This window comes from Gigantopelta aegis, chromosome 9 (genome assembly GCF_016097555.1).
Source record: "Gigantopelta aegis isolate Gae_Host chromosome 9, Gae_host_genome, whole genome shotgun sequence".
NCBI lineage: Eukaryota > Metazoa > Mollusca > Gastropoda > Neomphalida > Peltospiridae > Gigantopelta > Gigantopelta aegis.
In genome coordinates, this window is record NC_054707.1 from 33,018,702 (window position 1) to 33,037,635 (window position 18,934).

General features: G+C 33.8%; 1 protein-coding gene across 2 annotated transcripts; it reads right to left on the reverse strand.

Moving 5' to 3' along the window:
• Positions 1 to 6,708: 6,708 nt before the first annotated feature.
• Positions 6,709 to 18,429, reverse strand: LOC121381137 (serine/arginine-rich splicing factor 3-like). Of its 2 annotated transcripts, XR_005959054.1 has the most exons (6): positions 18,318 to 18,429; positions 16,536 to 16,766; positions 15,710 to 15,841; positions 10,462 to 10,840; positions 9,356 to 9,471; positions 6,709 to 7,841 (listed from the first exon to the last, which is right to left on the reverse strand). XR_005959054.1 is itself a non-coding variant. In XM_041510282.1 (5 exons), the coding sequence occupies exons 1-4, from the start codon at positions 18,416 to 18,418 to the stop codon at positions 9,381 to 9,383; spliced, it is 555 nt and encodes a 184-aa protein (XP_041366216.1). In that variant the 5' UTR covers positions 18,419 to 18,429; the 3' UTR covers positions 6,709 to 7,841; positions 9,356 to 9,380. The 2 variants fall into 2 exon arrangements, 1 of the variants encoding a protein (XP_041366216.1); XM_041510282.1 differs by lacking the exon at positions 10,462 to 10,840.
• Positions 18,430 to 18,934: the final 505 nt, after the last annotated feature.

Below are 18,934 nucleotides of genomic sequence, written 5' to 3' on the forward strand. Positions count from 1 at the left end.
ATATTGTATTCAATCTTGTGCATCTAAAGAAAGATCACACAGGTGAAGTTATTTCATTGAAATCAAACAAAAATAATTTCCATGAGATTGCCCGATTCAATATCAATCTTTACCACTGAAATTTGGGCAATCATTAAGGAATCATATGCATCCAAATACATTATTTTTACCGACTCCCTTTCGTGTCTCAAAGATCTACAGTAATGAAATTGGAGCATCTCTTAGTTGGGATGGTTGTACGAAAGTGTGTCTTTTTATCAAGATGTTATATTTTGTTGGGTACCAGCCATGTTGGTATTAAGGGCAATGAAAAGCCAGATTTTGCTGCCAAGTCTGCTTTGAATTTGCCTCATGTCGATATCCCCATCAGTGATTTTAAATATCATATTAACCAATATATATTTTCGACTTGGAAGGATGATTGGGACGGTGTGGTCGTGAATAAGCTTCATTCTGTCAAGCCGGTCAAGAATATCAGTCTTCCTACAGGCAATAGAGGAAGGGTGTAGTCTTGTGCCGTGCCCGTATTGGTCATACATATTTGACGCATTCAAAGGAGGACCATCCTCCTCAGTGTGAACATTGTCAGTGTACACTTGACTGTGCGCCACATATTGGTGGGAGTGCGATCATCTTAAGCCGACGAGAAATGATAAATTCGGCAACAGAAACGTTTTGGAATCTTATAAATTTCGCCCAAAATTAATTTTTTAAGTTAAGTTTTTAAAACACTGATTTCTATACAAAGTTTTAGCATATACCTACCTAAATTTATGTATTGTATTGTATTAACACTTTTCCCCACAGCTCCTTCTTACACTGTGGCTTTACATAATTATATAAATATTTTCATATACTTACCATTTGTGACACCCAATAGCGGATTTGTATTTTTGTGTCGTTAAAAAAAAAAAAAAAAAAAAAAAAATCCTTTTCACTTTTTGTTTCATGGACGTGAATATATATTCGTAATCTCATATTTGAGATATGTATCGTATTTGCAACCATGTGTATTTGTTACACCCCTAGTGGGCACCATGAGGAAATGTGGTCAAGGCATGTTATGAGCCTACTTATCTTAAGTACTGATGTATTTTATTTATTTTTTGACTAGCACACTGGAGAAATGTTACTATTTTCTTTGCATACTTATAATATTCAACAGTACTACAATAGAGGTTTGTTTTACAACACCACTAGAGCACATTGAGGAAACCAACTACATTTTTCCTAATGAAGGAAAGAAATGTTTTATTTGACGATGCACTTAAACACAATTCATTTACGGTTATATTGGCGTCAGACATATGGTTAAGGACCACACAGATACCAAGGAAACCCGCCGTCGCCATTTCATGGGCTACTCTTTTCGATTAGCAGCAAGGGATCTTTTATTTGCACCATCCCACAGACTGGATAGCACATACGATAGCCTTTGATATACCAGTCGTGGTGCACTGGCTGGAGCGAGAAATAGCCCAATGGGCCCACCGACGGGGATCGATCCCAGACTGACCGTGCATCAAGCAAACACTTTACCACTGGGCTACATCCCGCCCTTTCCTAATGCAGCAAGGGATCTTGTATATATGCACTTTCCCCAGACAGGAAATCAAATACTACTGCATCTGACCAGTTGTGGTGCACTGGTGGGAACGAGAAAATATCCAATCAGTTGAATGGGTCCACCGAGGTGGGTCGATCCTGTGACATGAGCACTCAACCGATTGAGCTAAATTCCACCTCTACTACAGTAGAGAGAAATGGCACTGGTGCATTAACATTTTCAAAAGCAGAAGACATTTTTTTATTATTAACATAGTGACAGACAATGGCATTACTAGCCGGTAGTAGTATTTATCTTTGGTGAAGGCACTCCCGAGGTGACCCATAACAATCAGAAAGAAATGTTTTAACGACGCACCCAACACATTTTATTTACGGTTATATGGCGTCAGACATATGGTTAAGGACCACACAGATTTTTGAGAGGAAATCCGCTGTCGCCACTACATGGGCTACTCTTCCGATTAGCAGCAAGGGATCTTTTATTTGCACTTCCCACAGGCAGGACAGCACAAACCATTGCCTTTGTTGAACCAGTTATGGGTCACTGGTCAGTGCAGGTGGTTTACACCTACCCATTGAGCCTTGCGGAGCACTCACGGTTTGGAGTCGGTATTTGGATTAAAAATCCCATGCCTCGACTGGGATCCGAACCCAGTACCTACCAGCCTGTAGACCGATGGCCTACCACGACGCAGGTTCATAACAATCAGTGTCACCGATATGCTGATATGAAGATATCGAACTCAAACAATGTGCTGGGCTGTTGCTGTCAGTAAACATGTTTGTTACTAGTCGGTCATCAAGGAAACAAACATTTCACACAAATAAAAAATTTATTCCACTCAAAAGTTATGTTGTTTTCCTGCATAAATAACATACTAGGTTTTGTGCACTAAAAGTATTCAATACATTTGGAATAAATGTTACTCATAGAAATACCATAATTACCCTCTGTTTTCTGCAGATATGTTATCTAATAAGTATAATTACATAATAAACATGAATTTTCTTTTCATTTTTAAAGTTTTTAAAATTAATTACTTTATTAACTGTCAACATTTTTAAAAGCAATAACAGATCCAAATATATCATAATCATGATTTGTATACATAAAAAAAAACAATCTGAAAAAACTACATAAACTGATCCAATGTTTATGACAGTTAAAACCAATTCCAACTGCTGAAATTTGAAAACTAAAACGTTGACTAGTACACCTACAAAACTGACACTAAACATTAAAGCAACACATACTGAACTTTAATTTACACATTATTAAATTCTAATCTAACTGGGGAAAAAAAAAAAAATACATACTATCCATCTTTCTCTCCCCTCTTCCCCCCCCCCCCCCCCCCCCCCCATCTATTCAACTGCCAGTGTTTATGCAAAGGCTACCTTGCAGTAAACAGTAATGCGAAAACAAATACAACTTTTTAATTTTTTTAGTTGGCGATCAGCAAAACTGCCACTTTCTGTTGACAACTCTACTGTCTATTCTCTCCCCAGTAATCTTATTACGTGAAGATTTAGACACTTTGAAAGATTTAACCCTTCTTGTTGGGCATGGCAAAATATGTTTGGTTATTTAATTATAGACATTTTACTATTAAATTACACATTGCTTTTAACTTCTTGTTCAAGTTTTACATTTTCACAAATTCCTCGTGTTTCGGTATTGCTGATGTCTGCAATACATGTACTTAAAAATTAATTTATACCAAATAAAAAAGGTATTCACCTCATGAACTGAGATTAGTTAATTTAAAAACTATTTCTTTGACTCGTAAACAAATCAAAATGAAAAAGATGCAAATGTTTACAGTGATACTGACTAATAAATTAATCTGAGAAAAACGCATTGTTTTAAATTAGAGTTCATCATTTTATGGAGTTTTCCTCAAAATAGTATTTGTGCCATCCTTTTTCAGTCAAATACCTTGAAATCAAACTTATTGACAGTGTTACGGCCGACGACAATCACTTTTCGCACCATTGTTTTGGATTCATTCACAATAAATATAACATATCCAACAGGGTTTTTTTATTACAATATATTTGACAAATGGTACTTTTAATACTAAAACTTAATATATTGTCTAACATTATGAAAAATAAAAACAGCATTATCTATTCATAATAGAATTTTGATAAAGGTTAAGACAAGTAGACCAGTTTTTATTTTAATGTGAAGCATTGTATAATAATACAGTGAAATTTGAATGACGTCACTTTGCATCTCATAAACAAAGTGCATGACGTTTCTATTTAAGAATGCTGGAAAATATCCAATGCAAAATTGCTTTTGAAATTTTTTTGTTTGAACATTACTAACACACCTGAATGTGTCTGAACAAAATCTGGTAATTAAAAAAATTGTACTATTTAGGAAATATGGATTTCAAATGAAATTACAGTAAGATGCATTATATTTAATGTGCTTTGAAGCGAAAACATGGGTGTAAAAAGTAACTGTCATTGACCTAAATAACACATCACACTGTTAGGTTTCGAGTTAAAACCCATTTAATTACTGAACACATGAGAAAGCTGTATTTAACAATTTTAATTGCAAACTCCTGGTCAATCAAAATTGACAAAATGGCTCTTATATAGACAAGTCATACATTAGTTTATGGATGATAAAATCATGTGTGACTGTTAAACAGACAGCTAATATTAAAAAAAAAACCCTGTGAAATCTAAATATATTTGAGAACACATTTAAGAAAAGATCATAAACTGGCCAACATCACAAATAATGTCACTAATGGCTCAAACTGTGGTTTTTCTAAAGGCCCATGACAAAGCAAAATAACAAATTATTTTTTAAATGATCGCCTACAAATACATACAATGCACCACAAACTTTACAGATATGCTTAATACACATTCTTAAGTTTTGATTTTTACTTCATTGTATAAACCAACATTTCAAAAATATATACATTTTTATGCTAATTTATATCTATGAATAATGAAAACAAAAGGTGATATAGCAGAAACTTTAATAATGATTGTTCAAATCTCTTCAAACCAAATCTTACATGCCTTATATTCATATTCATAAAATAAACAAGGCTCTATAATTTGGACTCTAGCCTAGACATCGTGAATAAAACAACCCTGAATACAAAACCTGCTGTCAAAGCAGTTTCTAAAGCATACAATCTAATGACAAGCACAATTTGAATCTTTCCACATGGTAGCAATCATCAATGAGAAAGGTTCTGGGATCTAATTCACACAGCTCTTAGTCCCTGTCTACACAAGGTTTTTTTTAAACCCTGGTTAACTATCTACACAGTGAAAATGCTGAGCTAACCCAGGTTATTTTAACTCCCCAATCATACCAGGGTCACGCTGGTTTTACCCGGGTTAACTTTTAACTCCACTTTATGTTAGACGGATAACCCAGGTTATTTCACCTCCCCAATCATACCAGGGTCACTCTGCTTTTACCCTGGTCAACTTTTAACTCCACTTTATGTTAGATGGATAACCCAGGTTATTTTAACTCCCCAATCATACCAGGGTCACTCTGCTTTTACCCGGATTAACCTTTAACTCCACTTTATGTTAGATGGATAACCCAGGTTGAATCACAGAGGTTGTAGTACAGGTTCATTTAAATTTATTTCTGCTTCTAATAACACATTAAATCTTGTAATTGAACTGGACTACATATCATTGTAAATTGCTTTTTCGATATGCTTTTCTTCCATTTCAAAAATAGTGTACCTTCTAACAATAATAAATATATTAACAGGCACTTTTAAAATTGAAGGAAGTCATATTAAAGCCGCACACCCTAGTTCCATACAGCGAAAATAAATTATAATTTAGTTAATCTACAAACCTGTAACACACTTAGATCACGTTTTTATTAAATGGAGTGAAAAAGCAGGTTTTATATCGATAAATACCATGGAAATCCCCATATCCCAATTGCTTGAAATAATTTTGAAAGTTTGTATTCTGATGTCACCGGTAGATGTCGCTCGAAGCACAACAATGCCTACGTCACGACAAATTTCACAGACTTGGGGTGCGTTCTTTTCACCTCTCCTGGACATGTTCCAACTGTTCTGTCCTGGTTGTATCCCCTCTCCAGATATCGTAAGACTTAGCAAAATTATTGGTTTTAAGGCTTTGTAACATTTTGTATTGAGACACTTACTTGTCTGAACTTTATTGTTACTGAAAATGTTCACGAACTGTGAAGAAAAATCTCACAAATGAACAACAAATCGGATGTTGATTGCGCGAACCGTGTACGAGAAAACAAACCGAACCAAAATGATAACGGTCACGTGGTATACCAACATCTGTGACGTTTACACAGGAAGATTCCCTCTAAAAATAGATTGGACCTCGCTTGCTTAATGGTTTTTTCTTGATAGCACGTCTTGTGAAAAAATGCAAAAAATGCATTTCGTGGTTTTACAAACATCAGGATTACCAAAAAGCACTTCAGGTGAATTGAAATGTGTATTCTAAATAATAAAATGCAAGTAAAGTGCAATTTTATTTGTTAAAAATGGGGTTTAATAGCGAAAAACAACGCCGTAATGGTTAACAAATAACTAACTAGGGTGTGTCCCTTTAACACTAACCCACATTATTTTAATACGTTGTGTAGAGACAACACAGAATTAACATGGGTTAAAACACTGCCTGTGTATAGTTTTAAGCTCTCTTTATCTTTAAGTAACATTGCATCGTTTTTACAAGTATTTTTGCACTGCAAGATCGTAAAGTTGCAAGAGTTTAGCTAATTGGGTCTCAGGTCTAGCAAAGCCATTATTTAGAAGCTTGTTGCATTCATTTCTACTTTTAATTACGCTATTCCAATATCCACATTTGATTATTGCGAAATTGGAAATACTTATGTAAGTCATCAATAGTCAATTATTTTTTCCACAGAGAAACCATTTGCTCTTAATTCAATCTTGGATGGAAATACAGTTCTTTTCTAGGAGAAGCTAGTAATTTTCATGCAATCTGCAAGTCTACACAAAATACTTGAAGGCAAAAACCTATGGTCTCCTACTGAAATACTATAAGCACTTGAGCATGATCTGTTTTAATGTATGACAACCAATACACAATTGTAAAAAAAATTACGTAAGCTGTAAACAAGTTTGTCGCAGAGCATGTACATACAACATTTATTTATTTTCAGAATGCTATGATGTAAAAACAATTGAAAACATTAAAACAAAAGCTTGTTATTTACAACCATAACTTCAAAGTCAACAGAAAAGTACTGCAGAAAATATTCCAAAAATATCAAGAATAGCATTCAGATTACCAGAAGGTTATCTGTACACAAGTGATGTATATCTTTTAGTTAAATAAGATACACATACAAATGTCAGTATTAGGAGCGATATTAAAGAACTATTAAGTTAAGTGACATATTAATATCCATTATTAAGTATCAGTGTGTTTTGTTACAGAATTTTATAGTAAAAATAATGGGAAATGTAAACTTGTTAAATGTATCTCAATATTTTGTGTTAACTAAAAAAAATGCTACTTCAATGCCAGAATGTTACGAGGATTTCCTCTATTCAAACTCAAATCAACATCTTACCGTATATTGAACAAACTTCAGAACTTGAATATAAGTACCAAAATTTGATGCAATCATTAACAACTGTATCAAATAGGGTTAATTCTTGATTGCTCCATTTTAAAAACGTTTATTGTAAATGAGAAAAATATTTAAAACAACTTTGCAAAAAGTTTGACAATTAAAACAGATGTAACAATGAATCTGCATGCAATTGAATCGCATAGAGGAAAATGAATCCTAATGATGAATGAATATTAATGGAATACCAGGGACTTATCCAGGATTTTTCGCCATGGTCCCATGTTCGATCGGATTTGGATAATTAGCACAAATAAATCATACTTGGGATATTTTTCAGGCCACTGAATGATGCAGTACACCACTGTTAAATTAATTTATCAGAACAGACATAATTAAATATATATATTGGGAATTTTTAGTACAAACATTTTCAGTGCCACTTTCTTTTGGAAAGGGGCCTATGATCGAACCCACCATACCCCTGGATAAATACCTGAATACTATTTTCACTTTCTAACAAATCATAAAATGACATAAAAACCTAGGCACAATATCAATGCCAAGTTTATCAAACTGTCCTGCTAATGGTTGGTGAATAGCATCAAATCACGTCCATTGACATCAGTCGAATCAAACATGTACCATGTCAGTTACTTGAGATAACCAAAGTCTGAAAAAAATTCGAAAAAACCCAAGTGTTTAATAAATATTTGCAAACATCACTAGACATTTAGAAGGTTTAGGTTAGACACCATCATTAATTGCTCCATGCAGTTCAACACAATTTCTATGTCAGAATATATTCTGTGAAAAATACAACATTGTCGAGAGGGTCATGTGACTACTAATTTTAGTGAGTGCTCTCAATTAACAAGTACCATGTAAAAAACAAAAAAGCATAGGTCCACCACAACATTTTGCAGCCAACAGCCTGAGCATTGCCTATGTTGCTGCTATACAAGTGGCACTGTACCACATGCAGAGCTGTTATCAGTTAGTACAAAAAGTAACTTCAAACCAATTGGTTATTTAACATGTAATCATCAAAGAAATTAGAATTTTGTAGTATGGTTTTTTGATGATGAAAAAGTGAGCATTTCGGCTCTAGCAAAAGCCTTTCAAAAATGCCATTGGTAACAAATTTTTACGTTCAAGACGTACATCGTTCATTATTACAGAGTAACAAATAACTTTAAAAACCTAAATATATAAAACATGGTTTTTATCTTTTTAATTTTCTTTTACATGTCTTACAATATATTTAATAAATTTAACAAGCGTTCTAAGAATAGTGCTGAAGGTTGTACTATACCAAATAAAATCACACAGGCGACCAAGTTTATGTTAACACTGTATGCAATATATCAACCAAATTATGACTCATAAATATCAGTACTATAACCCATACCTGTAAGTATTAACTGAAGAAAATGGTACTTTCATGGATAATTTTTCATGTAACTGAAAGTTTTTACAACACCCCTACTTTCGCACAATTTTTCTTTTTTTACAGGTACCTCATACATGTTTCAAACACAAGGCTACCTGACACAGTGGTACTAGATGAAATAAAAATTTTAATATTTGTGGCCCAGATAAACTTTTTTTTTTTTTTTTTACAACAAACACACACATTTATCACCAATTACAGGACTTGTGGTATTAACTGCTCTATCAAAAGTTAGGTGCACCTCGAACTTTGACCAAGCCAGATGTTATATGTCTTAGTACTACCTAATGCAATACATGTCCCAACAAATGTTCACAGGCCATAACTCTGCCAAAAATTGGTAAATCACCATGAAATTCACACTTGATCTGTAATAGTAATGAAAAAGCTATACACAAAATTTCAGCTCAATATTTTGAGGTATTGGGGAAAAAAAAAGTCTGGATTTTTTTATCTTGCATTTTCTAAGATCTGTTAAAAATAGGTAAACTGCCATCAAATTTAAACTTGATCTTTATCAGTATTTGATAAAGGCACACACAAAATTCTAGCTAAATATCAATCAATTTAAGGCATTGGGGGGGGGGGGGGGTCTGGGAAACTACATGTGGGACAGACGGACAGGGCGGAGACAAAACCTGTGATTGGACTGGTAGACGACTAATAAACATTTGCTATGGTAATGGTATGTGTTTTTCTCCTGCTGGAATCCTGATTTTATTCATTACCCTCACCTTTATTCTGTATTCTGCATATCATTTATCTGCTGCGGCTCCGTCTACGTGGAGATCCAGAGTCACTTCGACTTCTACGCCTTGGTGATGCAGAGCGTCTTCTCGGCGAGAATGATCTGCAACAAAATAACACAGCACAATTAGCTTATTTACATCCTATGTGTTTTAACTCTCTCCGCTTTATAGAATTCTTTGTCTTTGAGTTTCTATTTCAAAAGAAATCTTGAGTTTTTACAATAAAATATTTATCTGATATTTTATCTTTAGAATATCAAATTTTATCATGTGGCTTCAAAATAGGACCCAAAGTTTGGAAGAACTTGCTCACAAAAATAACAAAAAACCTAGTAATTTTAAAATTAAACTTTTAATAACTCAAAGTCAAAGATCCAATTAGAAATGTAATGAATAAGAAAAAGACAGCATACAGTATGTATACATATTACAGCTAATATGTATCGCAAAGAACTACAAGGTATCAGATTAAGAGACAAATACACTTTAAAAGGCCTAATATGTAGTTGTACCATTTTCCTTTAAAATATATGCTAATTAAAACTAAAATATATGCCAACTGATTGTCTGCACAAAAGTACATGTATATTAATAAAGAATCCCCAGAGAATTTAATACAATACTAGTAAACACAGTGTAATAGTTTAAAGAACAAGACTGTAAGAACTTGGTTTATGTAAACTGTTGCTGTACGCAATTGCAAATATTTTGATGCTCACACACCAGTTAAATTGGGTTTTTTATAATATACTTCAGTTTATGTAACAAGTTGCCAGGTGTTTTAATCACTTGTTTTCTCTTCATCATTTGTTAGTTATACACAAATTGCAAGAATTAATGACAACATACTGACAACATTCCCCTCCCATGTAAAAGGAAAATGGTACTTATTTCATTATATAAAAAAATAGCATTGTATCAAAGTACATTTTTCGTCACATGAATCAAGAATAGTACATGCACATTTACCTGCTATATTTCTCTTAGCAATGTCAACAGAAATTAACATGATAACGTCCAGTTATTTACTGACCATCAAAAACAAAAACAATCTACTTCTTGCGTATCTATGTTCCCTAATTTACCCATACCCTTCGAGGAAGGAAGTTTTTTGATGAGTCTGATGAATTGCTTCAAATGTTGCTTTCATTTGGAAGCTGATGATAAAGTTGGAAATGCTGCCTGCTGGTTCGTAGCTTGAAGAACGGCTGACATGTGAGATGTTGTTATGGTGACAAGAAGAAAGGGGTTGTTTGTTGAGGCAGCGACAAGAGGCTTGTGAAAACGTGGAATTGAGGGGATATAGCCTCAGTGAGACAGCCTAATGTGTTGTTAAGTCCCACGCTGAATTTGCAATGCAGACTGGGGCTGCAGTAAGCGCCGATGCCCTGCGGTGACTTGTAGCGATGTCAAAGGGCGTATCGGGTGACCAACACTACGTTGTAGTGAGGGGGAGGTTGTTGGAAGAGCCTGGAATGGGGTCGGTGAATACATTATATATAAAACATTCTACATCAAAAAAGACGTGTTGAGAGGCATGCTATATTAAGATAAAAAAGATGCTTACATACATTTTAAACATTTTGAGTTCAAGTATACGAAACTAATCAAAAATGTGTCAGTTTGAAATGAAGTGTTCACTAATTAAGACTACACACGAAAAGAAAAAAAATCTAAATGAAAGTTACTGCAAGTAGTTTTCTTCATTTCAGGTATTTAGTATTTCAAATGTTAAAAAATATATATTATTTAGTGTCAATTAGCAATGAATTCACATTAATAGACACTGTGTAACCTAGTTCTTATTTTAGAAAATTAACAAATGAAACAAAGGTAAAGTACTAATGAAAAGATAATATGCTGTGTTAAGAAAACTGAGGTAAATTTGAAAGCTCACAAAAAAAATGTTAATAAATTAAATCCAACAAGCACCATTCATGCAATAAAATTGTTTAAAATTATATCTTTCTGCTATAATTGTAAAAAGAAGATAAATTATATCATTAATTACAGAAATCTAAAGCGTCAAAGGAGCATCAATGGGTCTTTCTGATGAAAGAGGGCAGACAGATGTTGTTTTGAACACATTAATTATCGACAAGTCTCAACTACACTATATATGGTTTCTGTCTCATTTAAAAAACTAAAAATGCCTACAGATTTTTTAATACTCTATATATATTCTCTTCAACTTATTTTTATTAAAAATTGTGTTATTTTACAATTAATATAAATAGTAGTTACATCCAATAGCACTTTTAAGCCAAAATAGATTGAGGACAAATTTACATCTTAATGGCTTTTGGGACTCCTGAAAAGTTTACAGTAATTGTTTTATGACTAGGTTTATGTATATCTAGAGCCTACAAAAATGATACAGTTTCAAACCACTACTCCCACCCATAATATTCTAGGATTGTAATGTTCATGCACTACTAAGCGACCACATGTAAAAAAAAAAAAAATTACAAGCAAATAAAGCCAATAACAAAAGAAATAATTTTTAAAATGTTAAGTGCAAAATTTCAGACAGATGAATGTTAACACAAGATGACAAAAGCTCAACTAGTGACCCAATTTATTGTTAAAATGTTCTACCATCTGTTTAAGTTTCAAATGATATTAAGATTCTGTTGTGTTGTGTTTGCAAGAATATAAAAATACCTATGACAAAGAGCTACCGGGTACATCATTTCTGCTCACAAACTGTTTTGAGCAGAGGATGTAGACTTCCCAGTGTCATGGAGCAACAAAAAGAAACCTCTAGATTATAAACAGTCTAATTCCTGTTTAATACTGGGATAAATATAATTTTAGAGATGTTTCATACTTGTCAAACCATGTGGAGCTAGGATGTAAACGAATAAATGGAAAACTCCCAATTCACAACAGACCTGCTACATGACAGTAACGATGATGATAAAAGCCTTCATTGTATCTAAAAACCCATTTGACCAGCATTACCATGTGACACAATGAACAAAAACAAAGAAAGAAATGTTTTATTTAACGACGCATTCAACACAATTTATTTACGGTTATATGGCGTCAGACATATGGTTAAGGACCACACAGATTTTGAGAGGAAACCCAGTTGTCACCACTACATGGGCTACTCTTTCCGATTAGCAGCAAGGGATCTTTTATTTGCGCTTCCCACAGGCAGGATAGCACAAACCATGGCCTTTGTTGAACCAGTTATGGATCACTGGACGGTTCAAGTGGTTTACACCTACCCATTGAGCCTTGCGGAGCACTCTCTCAGGGTTTGGAGTCGGTATCTGGATTAAAAATCCCATGCCTAGACTGGGATCCGAACCCAGTACCTACCAGCCTGTAGACTGATGGCCTAACCACTACGCCACCGAGGCCGGTCAATGAACAACAAGATGCAGACTGTATGTATACAATGATTTGTTAATTCTGTAGTTGTTACGGGCAGGTAGTTCTCTCTCATAAAATGCAAAGCATTATAATCTAGTTTATTAGTAGTAAACAACAAGCCAAATAAAATCAAATGACTTTATCAAACAAGAACAATTATTAGTCATAACATTAACACATCAATGAAAAAAAAATTTCAAAAGATTTTGTCAACAGTAAGATTGGAGATGCAGTTATTTAAAATATTCATTGATGTATGAAGAGTTCATTTCCACAGCATTTTCCATGAATTTTCTTGAGGATTTTAAAGGATTTTTCTGTGAAAATCAACATACCACAATGTTTTTGAAGCAAATTGCCTGTCTTCTTGGGTTAATTTAAATGGGGAGCGGAATTTCGATCACTTTTCATTTTCCATAACTAGAGCTGGGTAGTATACCGATAATACTATCTGGTATTGATATTTTGTCAATACTGATTTATCGTAACAAGCAAATATCAAAATACCGAAAAAAATCCCGCCATTTAGTAAAATTATATACCAACAATATATCTATCTAACGAATGCAAAATAGCTGAGCAGGTCTGCAAACAAGTTTGTTTTGTTTAACGCCAACACTAGAGCACATTGATTTATTCATCAGCTATTGGAAGCGAAACATTTGTTAATTTTGACATATAATCTTAGAGAGGAAACCCACTAGTTTCCCATTAGTAGCAAGGGATCTTTTATTTGCACCGTGACTTTCCAGGATTTCTATGACATGTATAAACACTGGATATACACATTATGTTGAAGCAAAACAATGTTTTTCTCAAAATAATGTAAATGGATATGTATCATGTTGGAAATGAACTCTTCAAATAAAAAATAACGGTTATGGTCAGAGGTGTGTATGTCTGTGTCTGTGTTCGTGTGTGTATATGTGAGATGATGTAATTGTAGTATACCTTTCTTAGATGTATATCAAAACTTAAGACAATGATCAGACTTTGATAGATAGTTCTATCTTGAATGTTAATCAACACAAACACCTTATACTCGTATATTTAATCTAATTTGTTAACCAAATTAACCCCAACTAATTAATCTAAAATGCACACAATTCTAGGTACTAAGCAATACGACATTCCAATTTGTAAACAATCGCCAAGCCATATAGATAACTTAGTATTGTTCAGTAATTGCTTTTAGTTTTGAAATTTATACGCTATTTTTTAAATGTTGTTCAACAGTTATTACAATTTTCTATTATTTTATTAACTCTTCCTTAGTCTAAAAATTCTGAACAATAATGAACAGCATTGTTGTGTATAAAATATACTTGAACATACACATCATTGAAGAGTAATGCATCTATTACATTTTATAAATCAGTTAAAATAAAATATGTAGGCAAAAATAATGCTTTTTATTCTAAAATGTTCCTAATATCACCAAAAGAAGCAATATGGTCAAGTGTTCACAATAATGGCAACACGATGTTATTCCTTTGACTTTCCCCTTCTAATACACTTGACAAATTTACAATTAATGTTAATCAAATACTTCAAAATTATAGTTATAAACAAGGTAATACAGGGAACATCTTATTCAATTTTTTTAAATTAAATTGTGACAATGCTAATCAACTGATTAGTAAGTAACATTTCAGAACTGTGTAGCAATCTCTGAAACACACAGAGAATTGTAACAGGGTACTGAAGAAAATGTTCTTTGTAACAACTAAAAATTTCAGTGGTCATACTCAGTGAAGAAGGCACACTTTTACCTAGCAAACACTCAACAACTGTCAACCAATGGTTTTTTTTTAATATACGGTAATTACATATAATGTGATAAACAGCGCTAATTCAAATTTGATACTCATTTTCTGTCCTAACGTCTGTTTCTAAATAACCTAAAACTACATAATACCAAGAATCATACTGCTACAAATGTCCAGTTTTGATCCGATTTGGCAACAACAGGGCATCTAGAATACAGTAGCTGGATGCCTGGGTCTAGTGTTATTCACCACTCAGCTAGTAAATAGTGGTTGCGACCATGCCTCACAGACAGCTAGTGAAAAAGAACACACACACCACCAAAACTTGAAACGAAACCATATTCGTCTTCATCAATATGTATCATCCCATGTCAAAAAGTAATATACCTACCAGCTCCATTTTACTCAAACCTAAGATACACTGATAAAAATTGTTTTTTCCAAGAAATCCAGGCTCAATGATTCCATGGCAAATGTATTTTGAGAAAATTATAGAAGCCCTGTGCATAAGTCAAATGGAACATTTCCACCAATTCCAGTCATCATGCATTACAAACTCCATGCAATTGATTGAAAATGTCCTTAAAAAAATTAATCCTGCACCTATTTTACTAAGTGACAAAAGAGTAAACTACTGATTTAAATGAAATTGGTCCACAATTGGTATTGAAAGACAACATCTTGGCACATGCACCACACCTGGTCATCTCTTCAGATTTTCATGGAACAGGACTCGAACGTAAGAATTTGTTACCTATGGCCATTTTTAAATGTGTTTGCTACAGGCAAAATGTTCACCGACTGCAATTTTGAGCCCGCCATAAATTAGTAACTTTTTCAACAAATATAAAAAATAGTCCTTTCAACTGATGGTAATAATAACCTGCCATCAGTGAAGCCCCTGACCGACGGCAGTTCATAATACAACTATAGCAACTGCCATTGTTAAGTTTGAGCCATGTGGAACTTACTAAATTTCCTCGCTTCATCAAATAAAAACTAGTACATAAGACAATTGTTACTCTATTTAGAACCAAACAAAAATTGCGATCTTAACTTCAAAGTATGTTTATCGAGATTTATCATAATCTTTACTGTTAATATTTTACAAATGTATCTTTATCTGCATAATAAGGCCAAGGACAATATACACAAGCAGCGAAGAGGTCAACTAGCTGATAAATACCTTGATCGTCCTCTTCTTACTTTCTTGTCATCATCGTACCGGCCACCCACTCGTGTTGGGGGTGGGCCCCTACTGCCCCACCGTGATTTACCAGAAGACATCTCTACTCTCACTCTCCGTCCATTTACTCTCCTAAAAAAAATATAACAATAATAATTTGTTTCAACAAACTATCCACAATTATTCTGAACATTTCTAGTAATTATATTGTGAAGACAAGTGAATTTAAATTAATAAGCAAAGGAATATTTGTTTAACAATATCTCAACACATTTTTAATTATGGCTATTTGGTATGAAATTCAACATAGGATTATTTCTACATTTCAACACACTGCTGCCATATAAGCTACTGTTACAGATAAAGCAGCATGGGATCTTTTAAATGCACTTTCCCATATAAAAGTAAATATACATCATGATCTATGATATACCAAACATGAGGCACTGGTTGTGACAGGGAAAAAAAACTACAAAGTGAAAGTTTAATATTCTAAATCAACCGGTGCCCCATGACTGGTATATCAAAGGCTGTAGTATGTGCTGACCTGTCTGTGGGAATGTGTATAAAAGATCCTTTGCAGGGAACATTTTGTTTCCAAAATCTTGATAAATTAGTGATATTTTTAGTCAACTGAAAATTGATTAGCAACTAACTAGTGTTCGTTTTAAAATTATGTAGCATTCTCTGAAACTTGCATAGCAAATCGCGACACGATAATGAACATAATGTTACCTACTTTGCTGCTAATGGAAGAAAGGTTTCCTCACTATATAGTAATCTATTTATATCCCAGTAATAATAGTAACACGTTTTATTAACTTACTGTCCATCTAAAGCCCTTGTAGCATCCTCAGCATCTCTTGGATCCTCAAATTCCACGAAAGCAAAACCAGGTGGTTTTCGTGCTACCCACACATTTCTTAGTGGGCCGTACTTGCCAAACCTCTCTTCAAGTTCCTGCTTGGCTGCACCATAGCCCAAGTCACCAACATAAACTTTGCAGTCCAAACGCCAGTCCCGGACATTGCGTGACATTTTGATTATTATGCAGAGCCTGAAACAGTTTGTGTATTTGATGTTTAAATTTAAGATGATCATATATCATAAACACACACTTGTAATAAACTCAGGGCTCGAACTTAAGAATTTTTTTATGGAATACTCTTCAAGAGGGGCGAAAGCCTCCCAAGTATGTGACATAATTAATCTGACGTCATGCGCATTTCATGACATTGTTAGATTACGTCTTATCGACCCACCCCTCTTGAAGACTATTCCATAAACAAGCAAAATGGCAGAAAACTGCATATATTTTGCCATATCCGATCTCAGCAAAGTTGATATCGGTGACATTGTTAGTCGCTAATGTGGAATCGGTGTCGCAGTGTAATGGGTTTTTTCACAATTTGTGTCTGGACAAAATTTGGGGGAAATCGAACAGTAATTAAAGGTAGGAGAGTAACTGATCATAGTTGTTAACAATTTGGTTCATTACAGCAATTTATCATGAAAAAACGTGAACCTGGCTACCCCATAAACAGGTCTATTTACATTTTACTTGTTTTTAAGGAATCTGCATAGGATTGAACACCAACATCAAAATACTTTTGCTGAATTAAGAAAAACGGGAAAATATCTGCCCGGTCCCCACCCTATCAATGTAAAGAGGGATTTTTTGATGGGGCTTATATAATGGAATGAATGAAGGGGGGACCGGCAGTGTAAAAGTCAAAACAGCCCTTTAGAAATTGAAACAACCAAAGTGTAAAAGCGAAAGAGAAGGACATCATCAGTTCACTTGTGCAAGATAAACGATATTGCCTCGTAGCTCATTGAGCTGGTATGTCCAGTGGCCTGACCCAGGGTAGAGTTAATGTTACGGAGTAAATTGTGATTACTAGTATTTATTTAAAATGGGGGGGGGGGGGGGGGGGGAGAGAGAGATTTTGAATTTTACATAATTCGCAAAATGTCTAATTAATGAGCTGTTGTGTACGTTATTATTATTAATGTGGTATATTAGTGTAATAAAATGTTACTGTGATAGTTTGTTAAAAATGTGTAATAAAGTGTTACCAGTGATACCCTTGTTTTTATACATATATTTTTGGACTGTCTGCGATATATTGGTTATATAGGTTTTAACATTATTAATAATGAGAATTAATTTAGTGTTACGGTGCGATACCTATTTCTTTTGGCCGTTTTGACTATTTCCTTTGACCGTTTTGACTATTTCCTTTGGCCGTTTTGACTTGCATGTTCAGTGCCGTTTCATCCTGGGGTCATTTTGAACGCATACCTTTTTTAATTTGATACAAATCAATACAAATGAGAAAATGGGCTAGACTTTCTGCATAAAAACTTAATTTGATAAATAACTATTCTAAATACTTAAATATTAAAAAGCTACTCGATATTGTAGCTTTAATGAGACAATAATTATAATAAACGACTGGTCCCTTGTGTGCAACTGAACCATAAATTTCTGAAACAGAATCGACAAAGAATGACTAAAAATAACACCATATTACAAACTATAATACATGTTCAACATACAGTTGCCATGTTAAAGCATTAAATTAATATATCTAATAGTATCTACGTTTTATAATTTAGGACTTCTTCAGCTTCAATAGCAATATGCCAAACTGCTAGCGTATATAAAGATTTCCAATGGAAGCCACTCAAGAACCAAAAGCGCATGCGCCTCCAAAAAGTCGGCGAGGTCCACTACAGGGTGAATAATACTAAATGAATTCCCATTTGTGATAATGTTAACGGTAATTTGAGCACGATATTTTCCTTGCTTTCAGATGTCCCTTTGTTTATAGAAGCTGTAGAAAGGGTTGGGTTTTTTTTTTTACACTTGTACTGGCGTAAAGCTGCCGTCTGCCATATACTATAGTATTTGTAAAAATATATATATATATATTTTTTTTTTTTTTTTTTTTTTTTTTTTTTTTACTACAAAGAGAGGCCTGCGCTACGACGGCGTGCACGTTATATTATTATCTTGTCCTTGGCAGCTCTTCATAGCAAAAACACTTGGCAGTGAGTTATGACTTCATACACTCACGACTCCATAAATTATATTTTTTTAAATCAGTCTTGTCAAGAAATATACGTATATGGTATACGTATACTGAATACATGTGCTAATGACAGAAGAATGAATGAATGAATGAATGAATGAATGAATGAATAAATGAATGAATGGAT

What these genes read in the sequence shown, in the direction of transcription:
- LOC121381137 (XM_041510282.1), bottom strand. Translation starts at nt 18,418, where the DNA reads ATGCGCTTTTGGTTCTTGAGTGGCTTCCATTGGAAATCTTTATATACG. An exon ending in ACAAGGGCTTTAGATGGACA is followed by an intron (nt 15,842 to 16,535) that starts GTAAGTTAATAA and finishes TATTTTTTTTAG; the next exon opens with GAGAGTAAATGGACGGAGAG. An exon ending in GTAAGAAGAGGACGATCAAG is followed by an intron (nt 9,472 to 15,709) that starts GTATTTATCAGC and finishes ATTTTGTTGCAG; the next exon opens with ATCATTCTCGCCGAGAAGAC.